The sequence below is a fragment of the Rhopilema esculentum genome, chromosome 6 (assembly GCF_057945365.1).
Source record: "Rhopilema esculentum isolate cy_ngs chromosome 6, ASM5794536v1, whole genome shotgun sequence".
NCBI classification, from domain to species: Eukaryota; Metazoa; Cnidaria; class Scyphozoa; order Rhizostomeae; family Rhizostomatidae; genus Rhopilema; species Rhopilema esculentum.
The window spans coordinates 10,357,451-10,370,435 of NC_142820.1; the positions used below are offsets into that span (position 1 = coordinate 10,357,451).

The 12,985-nt window shown below is 35.0% G+C and overlaps 1 protein-coding gene across 1 annotated transcript; it reads left to right on the forward strand.

Moving 5' to 3' along the window:
• The first annotated feature begins 300 nt into the window (after positions 1-300).
• LOC135686191 (transmembrane protein 185-like) lies at positions 301-9,986 on the forward strand. The gene is made up of 8 exons (XM_065202376.2): positions 301-450; positions 2,634-2,875; positions 3,159-3,335; positions 4,016-4,220; positions 5,861-5,944; positions 6,297-6,473; positions 7,815-7,938; positions 9,322-9,986. The coding sequence occupies exons 2-8, from the start codon at positions 2,838-2,840 to the stop codon at positions 9,528-9,530; spliced, it is 1,014 nt and encodes a 337-aa protein (XP_065058448.1). The 5' UTR covers positions 301-450; positions 2,634-2,837; the 3' UTR covers positions 9,531-9,986.
• Positions 9,987-12,985: the final 2,999 nt, after the last annotated feature.

The following is a 12,985-nucleotide window of genomic DNA, read 5'->3' on the forward strand; positions in this document are numbered from 1 at the left end:
AAGCATTCAAAGTTCAAACGGTTAATTTTCTCTTCTTCCGTAACTTTCCCGCTATTTGTTCAATACAAATTGCACAATTCAGCAGTCTTGTCTTATGTGTGTTAGTGTTATCAACTCCTAGTTCCTTTCTTCGGGTCAACCAGGGCATGAGCCAGACGGATATTTTATTGCCTATTTAATTTCTTGCGCATACGTTTTCATTTTTTTATAAACAATTGCAATCTTAGCGGAAGCAGCAACACATTCCTCACCAGAGTCCATGATAAAATGAGGTGACGCTTTAAAAAACTGATTCCATCTATCTCGTCTCGTTTTGAAGTTGGTGTTGCTTTATATGAAGCAGATGATACATTTGATCAAGAATCGAATGGTGAAGACTAATGAACAGTAAGAAAGTATTTCTGAAAGATTGACAGGAGAATTATAGCTCGTATATATTCTTGTTTCCTGGTAATTAAAATTTCTTCATTCTATGTTTTTTGTAGATATGTTGCTGTTTTATAATGAATGAATACAAAAATTTTGCTAGGCCTTAAATCGATGATAAAAATATTTTGATTAAAAGCATTTGCCATTTATATCATTCAAATTTACTATTGGTTTAGTAGACCACACCAAAGATGAGTCGATATTTCGAAAGTTACTTTTTCAATAATTTTACGTTTCTTGGTCTGGAGTTTTATTGAAAACTTCTTTTTTTCTAGCATTCTTCAGGTATGTTGTAAAGCTGTTCCTTTCAGTTTTAGTTTTCAGTTTTTTTATTTCAAATTCCTCTTCTTACAATACCTTACTACAACTGACATTACAACTAATTAATTCAATGAATACAAATCACATAAACATACTTATAGTACCTGACAACAGATAGCAATTATGTAAGATTTTGTTTCCAGGGGAATTTCTTTAGGAGGAGCTCTCTCGGTAGATGAACTAATCAAAAAAGAGCACCCCTTTTCTATGCTGGTTTTGTATGTAATTAATTGCTAAGATTAGTCAAAGAGCAATATAGTTTGCTTCAGAATCAAGTTTGATAGTTCTTGTTAAATTATAAATTTTTAAGCTTTTGACAAGAACTGACAGCAGATTATGATCTTTTAATATCTACTGGGATGTTGTTCTGGGATTTAGCACCAGAGAAATGTACAGACCTGATACCAGATTGCGAAGCTCTGTTATTCAGCCTATTCCTTTCACTTACCTGTAACTGCAGACCTCTTCTTTTGTTTACTTTTGTTTCAGACATGTCTCTTAGTTTGTGACCCTCTATTCCTTTACTATTTTATGAATTTTGATGGTAACCTTCCTGTCTAAATATATTCACATACCTAAAGCCGCTCTTACACAGTCAGATTTTGTCGAATTTGATTATGTCAAATCTAGTTTTGCTTCAGATTTGTCAAATCGAATGCCCCTTTTACACAATCAGATTTTGTCAATAAAATAAGAGTCAAATGCCTCAATTCTGTTTATGAAATGGAGTAGGTTGCTTCAGCTGCCAGAGTTATAGCACTGGTATTAAAAAAACGAAGAAATAAGAGGCGAAAACAAACAAAATGGACAAAAGAATAGCTGAATCAATGTCCTGTATTTGGAACATACGATACACATTTGAACCATGGCTGCGTTCACTCCTTTTTGTCTTTAAAATGATTGCAAACAGACTAAAAAGCATTACAGAACATGGTAATTCAGAAGACGTAGCAGTGTGGGCCAGCAAGAATGTCATTCATTCACCTTTCGATTTGTCAAATGGAATTCAACAAAATCTTACCGTGTAAGAGTGGCTTAACATGTATAAACGCTTCCAATTTGGTTTATAATCCAACAATAATTCAGGAATTTTAGACTTACGTTTCAGCCTAGTTTTAGCTGATACCTAGCTTCTTTTTCTTTTCTTATTGTTCAGATCAGGTGTTGTCTTGTTGCTCATAAGAGTAATGATAAGTTTCTGCTCAAAATTTTATGGAGAATAAACAAGGTTCTAGCCTTTTTAAACTAAATATTTTAATACACATAGTTTCTATGAAGCTAATGTAATGCTATTGTTTTTTGTCCATATTAAGTTAGAGTTCGATAATTGATTTAACTGCTTTCAACGACTGAGGGTTAAAAGTTTCACCAAGAAGTATTGTACATACAGTAAAGATAAATTTATAAACTTTATATCGGTCATGAAATCTACAATGCAACCACATAAAAATGAGATACTGTATTTAGACTAAACGTATAGTGTGACAAGTTCTAATCTGTGCAAAAAGTCACAAAATTAAGTTTAGAGTAATTTGGTTACAAAATATTATGTATAATAACATTTTTGTAGGGATACGTTTTGATTCTCGTCAAATTTCAAAATAAATGGTTAATGACTTAAAACAAAATGATAAGGCAATTTGAGTTTTGGAGAGAAGAGCTTAGGAAACGAATAGCATGAACAAGATAACAGTTTTATGTCTTTATCAATCCAACAGCTTTGTTCTTGTTCTACCTATTTTGTGATGTTTTCTCAAATTGAAATAGGATTTGCAGTGCCTCAACATTTGAATAAATAATGCCCTTGCATGCTTCCATTCCCATTTTCTATAATTTGGTTATTTCTTGATATGTAGTTGAGTAACATTTTTATTTTATTTTAGGAGTGAACACTGTTATTGTCATGGAAAAGGAAAACATTGACATGGACAATTGGCATGGGCAATGATGAAAATTCAAAATTTCATTGGTGAACTTTGGCTGTTGTTATGCTATCATTCATCACCAATCAAGATACATGCTAATCCTGACCAATTTATTTCAGTATAGTGTAAAGTGAATGCAAGAACCAGGAAATATTTGTTGATATGAATTTAAAAGGCTTGTTCCAGGAATTTAACCCAAGGTAATTAAAGTATAGCCTTTGCTTTATTAAATTGCATTTATATCCACAGCAGGTAGGAACATCACAAAAGGAAACATCACTCTAATCTCTAAAAAACTGAAAACATTCTGACACTATTCTGATGCTTTAGACAGTGAAGAGTATAAGTGAGTTAAGTTTGTTCTGTACAACAAATTTAACTTGTTAATTTTCCCTGTTAGATTGTTTATGTTAGACCCACAGATTTGAAACTATTTCTAAAATATTTTTTAAGAGGTAACTAAATTGCATTCTTATTTTCTAGCAAGTTCTTGATCTATTCATCTGCATTTCTATTCACAATATTGTTGGGACTGAGGCTTGATAAAATTGTTGACTGGAGTTTTTTGGTAATATTTGCACCACTTTGGATATGGAAAATAACTGTCTTTGCTGGAGCAATAACTGGGACTCTTGTTTGGATAAAGCACCCCGAGTATAGGTAAAACAAATATAAAATTACTAACCTATTTGAAACTATGAAATTTAAGACCTTTGAGGAGGATTATCTGTTAATAGTGACACTTCATAGAGGCCTTCATGTGAACATCTTTAAGGAAGAAAAAGTGGCAGGGAGAAAATTTCCTTTTTAGACTTGTAAAATAATTGAAAATCAAACTAATGTGGGAATTTAAGGTCCCACTAAAAAGGATGAAAAGTTCATGTATTTTGGAGTACTCTGAAGCTTCAATCTTTTTGAGAAAATATATAAAAAACCAATTTTTTACAAAACTAATTTTTTACCAATTTAATATTGCACCTGACTACAGATTTTCATCAGATAGATATATATCCTACTCTATCATTCAAATTAGATATATAGATATATAATATATATCATTCAAATTTTATTCAAGGAAGATAGCGGGTCAGTGGTGGATAATGATATTGATGTAGATAACTCCTGTTTAAAGTTTTGAAGGAATTTACTAAAAAATATGGTTACTTGGAATTTTGTGTTTTTTTGTTTTAGTTTTGCTTCATTTTATTGGAAAATCATTGTCTTGAGTTAATGCTATTAGTTCTCTTAATTTGCTGGATATTGAGAAAGTGCTATCTGAATTATAGATGTGAGGCTATCCTGTCTTGAATTTGTAAACCAACATATTGTGTTTTTTACAGGAGAGAAGAAAACTCAGAGCTACATGCCATGCTGATATGTGCATTTTTCCATCTGCTTTTGTTTGTTTTTGAATTACTGCTTTGCTCAAACCTCAGTGGCTTTTCATTAGTTCCTTTCAGAGCAGTTTTTTCGCCATTATTTGTCATGTCAGCCTTATCAATTGCTGCCTGTATTTGGGGTTTCAGACATGACAGATCACTTGAGGTAATTATTAAAGCATGTTCATATATTTTCCTGTCACATTTTTGTGATGTTGTATTAAACAAATTATGAATGCAAGTTCTTTTTGTACCAAAATGATGAGACATTACATGATGAGACAAAGCTATCTCAAAACAGGAAAAATATTTTCAAATAGGAAAATCAAATACATGTCAAAAAGAAAGTCACACAAACAGCATTTTATAGCTCACAGAAAAAGAACACTTGATGATAGTACTCAACTTTCCACTAAATTTTCATGACCATCTTTGTAAATCACAAATGTAAGCTATTAATTCAGTTAAATGTATGTATATAAAGCTAAAAATAGACAGACTTTTGTAACACGCTTGTTTGAGTTTCATGTCTAAACAATCACCAGGTGTATAAAAGAACTTTATTTTAGTCTAACTAATCGCTCTGATAAGCTGAGCACTTTAGACAGCATTATGAAAATTATGATAACATATAAATGTGTATGTTTATATTGTCTTTGTATGAATATATAAATACATTAATTTTGATTAAATTAATAATGGTTGCTGAGTTGTGATAAGCCCTTGTCTTATATTTGTTTTTATCTATTTCAGTAGAGTCCTTAAGAGTGACCAAGGACACCTGCCCCAGGGGACAGCAGGGGCAGTGACCAGTGGCAGACACTTGGTCAAATATTGGGGGGCAAGCCTATTGTATTAATAAGATGACGTCACATTTCCCATTGTTTTAGAACAAAAGACCATTGTTCTCTAAAGTATTGGGGGGCGGTCGCCCCCCCTCGCCCCCCCAAGTGTCCGCCACTGGCAGTGACCTTCTCTATCCTTGCAAATTTCAGAATACTTTGTTTAAATATTGTTTCCCCTTTCTCTTGGCACTTTGCCCCCTTTGCCCTCTTCAAGTTCAGGCTCCCCTGAGTGTGATGTCATAAAATTCTTTTGGAATTATTGAATTTTGACTGCTTAACCTATAAACAGGCACAAAATACTTCTAAGTTTTTAATATCAGCTAAATATCTCGAAAAATCAGATAATGTATAGCCAGAAAAAGATTTGAAGTTTGCTATCGGGTTTACTGTTTTAACAGAAATCAAATTGCAGAAGTTTAATGGGGAAAGATCCTTTGCTCAGGTGGTCATATCTCAGCAAATTCGCTCACGACTGTAACTTAATTTGGCCATTAAGATATATTTCAAGATGCTGATTCCGGTTATGGGATCCGAATTCAAAAGTTCTAAAAAACATTTTTATGACGTCATCGCTTAGGAAAGCTTTATTGATTATTGCTGTTGGAAACATATTGATTGGTTCATTAAAAATATTTAAGTTGAATGTGGTACTGTAACCCAAAAACGAAATGATAATGAGAAAATAATTTAAGAACCAATATTAAATAGATTATTTAGCAATGTTTTTCAAAAAAAATCTAAATTAATTTATGACTTGTAAAATGATGTTTCAGTATTTCATAATTAGATTTGTGTACACAGTATGCAAACTGCAAAAGCACAGGTCTAGGCTTGATAAACAACGAATGAAGAATGCATTTTCCTCTCACTAAATAACGAGTGCATGCCCAAATTGTGTTCTTAAAAGTGTAAAATATTTTATATTTGAATGGCTCTTTCTTAAACTTTAATTTTCTCGTAGCTAGAGACGTTCTTCTCAGTCAATGTTTTGCAGTTCATTTGCTTGGCATTAAAACTGGACAATGTGATCAGCTGGAAGTGGGTTGTAAGTAATTGTAACTTGTACATGCGCATTATGGCCTAGATTGTTATTAGAAGTGATTGGCCGGATGGTGATATAGATTCAACTAAGGGTCCATTGTATACTTATCTTTTTATGAGAATCCTTTACCTTTATTTCATTTGGGTATTATGATGATCTTCAAATTTATTTGCGATAAATCAATATACCCTTTAAACAAACAGTGTTTTATATTTAATACTTATTATTTAGGAAGCAAGTTTTTGCGTGTATAGACATATTCATGATGCTCTGTGTACTAGTGAACAATAATTTTATTTTATTTTATTTTCGAATTAAAATGCTTTAATCAGTTAATTGGCATCATTTTTTGCAGATTGTCTTCGTGCCATTATGGATCGTCCTCACACTGCTGTGTGTTGTTGTTATCTATTACGTCATATGGGCATTGCTGTTCTTACGTTCACCTGAAGTGACACCAAGACAAAGAAGAGGCCATGTAATTTACGCAACCCTGTCGTGTTTCATGATTTTCCCTTTGCTTTCATTCATTGTAAGTCTTTGATTAGATTTTGAAGCTGAAATTGTTACTATACAGTGGAACCCCGTTAATACGGCCACCAACGGGCCACCAAAAATTGGCCGTATCAACGGGGTGGCCGTATTAATGAGGAAGGGTCAAATTTTGGAGTTTAAGGGGTAGAAATTAATAATAAAATCCTAAGGAATTGTTTTTCAATAGACATCTGGAAATGTAGATAAAGTTATAAAAGATATTTTAAACAACTTGTCCACAAACAAAACGAAACGGAAGTCCTGGGTTCTTGGGCCTTAATCACCAAATCATGTTCATGATTTTGCAAAAAATCGGTGACTTTTGACTGGTTCATTCTGCATTCTAGCCAGTCACTTTAAGTGTGGGCAATCACACCTGAAAGCAAGCGACTTTGATAATGAAAAGTTCTTTTGTAAAACGAATGAGATTATTGTGATTTTTTTACAGTTTTGCTAAATATAAATGGCCGTATTAACGGGATGGAATTATAAAGAATCCTGCTGTTTGGGATTGCAAAATGTGGCCGCTGGCCGTATTAACGGGAGGCCGCATTAACGGGGTTCTTTTATGCGACTATGTATGACCATTTTTCCGGGCCAAACAAATGTGGCGGTAATAACGAGGTGGCCGTAGTAACGAGGTGGCAGCATTAACGAAGTGGCCGTTAGGCAAGGTTCCACTGTATTTAAAACCGGAGAGATGATTTACCTATTTTATCGTGCGCATGAAATTTAGCATTGAATAAACAAGTGCTAGGAGAGAAAAGCTATGTGGTAAGAAAGCCAAGTACTAAAAGGTTTTTTTCTCTTCCTGTGTATTATGTTCATTGAGTTTATATACTAGTTGATTTTAGCTGTAGGGCAATATAGCTTTGTCATGTTTTTTTCTCGCTATTACACCTGTAATCTGCACTACTACAGTCGAATCCTTGTAAGTCGTACCCCGGATAACTGGGAATTTCACCCAGTCGGCCTGGCTTTTCACTAACCGATGAATTTTTACCTCAAATCAAAAATCGTACCCGGGATAGGTCGGGCATAAGCTAAGTCAAATCATTTCCTAACACCCCTTGAAGGTCCAACCTAACGGGATTCAAGTCCAGGGGTGTAGTGGTAGGGGGGCTCAGGGGGACTGAGCCCCCTTGCTAATGCCGAAAATTGGCAAATTTCTACTTTTGCTATTGTTTTTCGCAAAATTTTGTGCAAGAGCCCTCCTTGTTATTTCGATAGCACTACACCACTGGATTCAACTGTATTTGTTTTATATTGAATAAGAACATGGTTTAGCTACAAAATTTAGAAAGATTTTATAGATTTAAACCTAGGTTCATCTCTACAGATTGCATTGTCAAGAAAGCTGGACAGCGTCAACACTGATTCATTTGCCGCTGTTTTTATACCATTGCAACTTTCACTTGCAAGTCTGATCATAAGTTCGTTTTACCAAAAAGGAGGAAATCACTGTAAGTTTTCTTATTCCTTCTCTGAACTTCTTTCCAGCATTGACCCATTGCTGTGAAAGTCAGATTTTGTTATCACGTAGGGAAAATGCTTGAACGATTCCATGGTTGACTTTGTTCAACAAACAGAACAGTTGATTTTTTGCATCATTGTAAGGCATTTCTGATGTAGGTATTGTTACAGCTGCGTATTTAACTCGGTATTTTGCAAAATTGATGCTTCCTTTGATAATTTTCGTAAAAGCAAAGCCTCATGTCTTAGCCAACTGTGAACGCTAATGTGTTGAAAAAACCAGCTGTAAGCGAAGCACAGTCAATAATCGTTAAAAACTTGTTAGACTATCTTGGTAAATGTTAAGTAAATCAGCTTTACTGTTAGCATTTTGCATTGAAGCGGGGTGATAAAAATCTCGCATGGAAGGGCGTCGCGCGTGTGTTTGCTCCAGATCAACTCCGCTTATCACTGAATGTTTTTCACTGTAAATTTCTGTTGATTTAAATTGTCTACATATTATACTGTAATCCCACCTTTGCGATTTTTGAGAAGTGTTATTAACAGGGGAAATTACTTTTTTACTTTTTGTTAATGCTTTAATTTTTGATTATCCCAACCACTTGTCAGCACGGAAGAGCTCTCCCTTAAAGTGCTTTGGGGGCTTCTCCCTGCAACATTTTCCGCGGTTACTTCCCGTCAGCCTTTGTTTTATCCATAAAATTTACGACCATCATACATACAAGGCGTTGTCACAGGGTGCATGGAAATTCACAGAAACTCTGCAACTATCGACAACATTTGATAAAAAGGTTCCAAATTGATATTACTTTGTAATATTACAACTACTTCAATATGAGGACCCAGATAAGTAAACGTAAGTAAACCTTTCAATGAAGTTGGACTTACCTAGACCATGTTCTGACTAAGATATATACGATTTCGATTATACTATAATTTTTAAAAACTAATTGATTAGCAAGTTTCGAGATGAGCTCGTCTCATCTCCAGATTTAGGGGGGTGCTATATACCATAGTTTATAAGAGTGTAGAATATATGCCCTTGTGCCAAAAACCGTAAACTGCGACTCACTGCCCACATTGAGACACAATTCGCCATGCCTTTCCTTCGAAGAAGATGTATTAAGCTCATGCATTCAATACGAGAGCATGTTTTGCTAGATGGATGCCCTTTTTAGCATGCTAAGCAGTATAGTTTCCGTCTAGTTGTTCCTTCGTGTATTTTGTGCTCGATTTAATAAAATCCGTTGTCACATAAAAATCGTTAAAATCTTTTTGCAGAATACTTGGGAAAACATTGCGGAAGTTGAGAAATAAATGAGGTTAAGATATTTCATTTTGTAAAATTCAAGGATGTTTATGCTCTTTTTAAGGGTGGTTTGGAATTCGCAAAGATTTCTGTGAATATCTTCTGGACATATGCCCGTGCTTGCGAGAGTACGGTAATGTCTCATACAAGTTCGCGGATACACTAGCACCTGTAAGAGATGACTCTGACCCACAATCAGTTGAGAGAAAGCCTTTGAAACTGGAACAGCACACTGCAAATTCTTCGGATCATTGCTTGGAGGTGCCAGACTAGTGAGGAGGGCTAAAGGTGTTGAAAACTCTCCTTTGTTGAAACACATGCATCGTCCAATCATCTGACTTCAAGGCTTCCGTGTCCATGTACAATGTGAAGGTTATTGCTCCAAAACAATAATTTGGGAATAGCTTTTGGGAATAGCTTTTGAAATTGGCTAATGGAAGTTTAGGAGAAGTCAAACCAAGGCATCGATTCTCTGCTGCGACTTGTCATCATTTCTTGAACAGAAACAATGACATTTATCAGAATTCCACACACTGCCATTGTCATGGAATGAATGAAATTCCATGAAATATATCCACTTTTACGGTACTGGGGAAATATCTTCAGGCTGACGGTTTTGTAACAGTGTTTAATGCATGCAGTTGTTTAAACAGATTAATAAACCATTATCGATCAAATGATCAAACATGATGTAGAATGAGTTTTTTATATTTATCAATTCATGATAAAGGCTTCTTTTCTGAATTATTTCGCAGCTCATCGACGTTTTCAGAACTTAGCATTGGCACAAACAAACTGCCTTCTATTTACAGGTTTTCGTATTTTTATAAGTGATCTCGTCTAAGTTCTGTCGTTCAAAATTTAGCTTTAAAAGCTTCTTATTTAACTTTTACGTACGGCCCATCTCAGCTCAAGGCCTGGGACAATCTGCCTCCCGCCTTTTGGTAGGACAGCTGCTTGGAGGTTTCTTAATAATCTTCGTGGCTCTAAGCTTGTGCAATATACATTTGCCTAAGTCGTCTGATAATTTGAAATATTTATTTGTCGGAAAAAATAAGCTATTGTACAACTAATATAGAGACTGTCGTCCTAATTGCACTGTTTATTGCACAAATCATCAATGATAAGCTAAACTGCCTCAAGGAAATATTTCCTTCGTGCTCATTTTGTTTGTATGATATACCTGCCTGATAAGTTTCTTTCTATATCAATTGTAAATTTTCACACAAGGTTGTAAACATATGTGCTATTGTTTTGCAAAATTTCTTATAAAAAATGAAGGTTTAGGCTATTTCATCTACTGTCAAGCGATTTCACACGCTAGTTAACGATTTTGCCGAGAAACTCGATTTATTAATTAACTCATGAAAAGCTAGGGGTTTTTCAACCTCCTACACCCGCTCTCGTGTACGGTTCTGATGATCGGATGAGCAGGGAACTTTTTTGAGAATAACAAGCACATTATTACGTCACAGTTGCTGTTATCAGCCCTATAGATGATACAGCCGCGATTTCCAAGTCCTTCTCTTTGTTGTTGGTAGAACTACTTTTTATCACATTGCCTTGTTAGGTACAGAAATCTAAGATTAATGGTTTTCTGGTCCAAGATATTTTCCCATTGCTTGATTTATTTCGAGAATGTTCTTATGGGGAAAATGTCAGCATTGTTTAGGACACTTGAGGCAACCTTGAAACCCAAAAAAATAGTTTTCTGACGTAGTCCTCTTATCTATTGGATTGATTTTCCATCAACTTTCCTGCGGTTATGGTTTGTCTCTTCCTGTTTACAGTTATATAATTTACATATACTTCACTATATACATATACAAAATTACTCTCTATGTTAAATGAATAGCCTGTTTAACTTATGTGACTTTTGACAAAGACTAGCCAGAAACTTGAATTTAAAAGTCGTTTTCGATAAACGTAGCCCTCAATTGGTGGCCAAAGCACGTATTAGCAAGTTGTTTGTGAGAATAAGGGTGGTTCCAGTGGTTGGGCTAGGCAGGCCAGTTGGAACCGGAGGGGGCTGGGGACTGGGGGGCTGGAGCCCCCCAATCATTGTCAAACTGTAGTGTATTTCCTATATAACAGTGTGCTGAATGAGAAGGAATACAATGAGCAGCACCCCCAATATGAATTTCGTTCCGGCGGTACTACTAGGGCTCTTTATGTCGATGTTATTTCAGATAATATTTTGCTCGTTGTTTAACATCAAAGTATCCAGGGCTCGCAGTGGTTCGAGTCCAATCTTTAACATAGTTGGCGCTTATGTTTGGTTGGGCCTAGCAACAAACTTCAACTTCTGTCTAATCATGTTTTTACATACAAGACCAAAAAATTTTTATCAAGGGAAATATTGTTTATTTTAGCCGTGTTTTTTTAGGACAGTCATGTATCGGTTACTTCTTACTATTTTCTTTTACATCATTTCTAAGACTAAGCAAATTTGCAAAAGGTGTACATTCCACATGGACTGGGCCCATGTTTAATCACATAATTAGTGTGGATGTACACCATTGATTAGAAGAGGTAGGGGTGAAAATTGGGGATTACTAAGGGGTTTGACAGTCTAGTTTATACCTGGCCTAGGTCAACCTTTGCTATTTCAATCACCATTTCTGTTAAAGTCAGTTATTTAAATATGGTCTAATGCTGTGTCATGGGATTTGTTTAAGCTTCCTTTCTTTGAAGGTCATTTCTCTAATCCAAAATCTCATGGGAAAATTAAGAAGAAGCTGGTCAAATTTGGAAGATTTCTTTACGATAACACTAGGGTTCATCGGGCATTGGGCAGTTACTTTACGTTTTGGGACAATCCTTGCTCTATCAATCTTGACATTTTTCAAATTTAAAGAAACTTATAAATATGAAATACAGACAAAACTTCACAGACAAACAGATCAAACGCTAAACAAGTTTACAAGGTCTCTGCAGGTCTTCAGATGCTAAAGCACTTTGCAAAGCTAAATTAAAACTTGTGGCCTTTTCTTATATGTTTCATCATTCAAATACTGACTGTTTTCTTGTCAAAGCATCGTTAAATAAAGCTGTCAGTTAAAACCTTGCCTTTTTTGTTACAACAGTGTGAATAATGTTATAATAACGTACCGTTTTCTACTCGAAATCGATTGATAGAAACTTCTTCCCCGTAAGAAACCGTAAGAACTGTCCGTATTTTCTAACATAATCCGAAACTTTTAGGGACTGCGGAGCCCAGGGCCAAAAACCTCTGCGGGGCCCTTGTTCTTTAAAATTTCTATCTTGCTTCGTGGCTGCAGGGCCCCATTTGGTTACCACTTACCATAGTCCATAGTTGCGGGGCTGGGGCCATGTCCCCCCTTAAACAGCCACTGAATATAATGTATGTATCACAAAATATTGAATAGAAAATGAAACTTAAAAGCGCGATAAAGCTTTGAAAACCAGCTATTTGCAATGTAAATTCCAGATAATTTTTCAAGTTTGATAGTTTTGAGCATTTATCCAAACATTTTCGAAAATGTTTTGACCGATCGTGGGCTAATTGGGTACCAGAGTCTCCATTATTTTGTCTCAGAAATATACTCTAGTGTCTCTAATAGACGGCCCCCCGTGTATTAATTTCAGAAGAATTTTCCCTCCCCCCGTTGCTTATTAACACCCCCTTATATTAAATTTTACAAATCAAGTCATTTGATTTTCATTATTCGTTGTTTTTCACAGTTTTTTTGTAAAATCTCAACCGT

Bases quoted from the DNA above. Each gene is read 5' to 3' on its own strand.
- LOC135686191 (XM_065202376.2), top strand. From the start codon at position 2,838: ATGAATTTAAAAGGCTTGTTCCAGGAATTTAACCCAAG. The intron at 5,945-6,296 runs GTAAGTAATTGT...CATTTTTTGCAG, and splicing joins TGATCAGCTGGAAGTGGGTT to ATTGTCTTCGTGCCATTATG. The intron at 7,939-9,321 runs GTAAGTTTTCTT...GCTCTTTTTAAG, and splicing joins CCAAAAAGGAGGAAATCACT to GGTGGTTTGGAATTCGCAAA.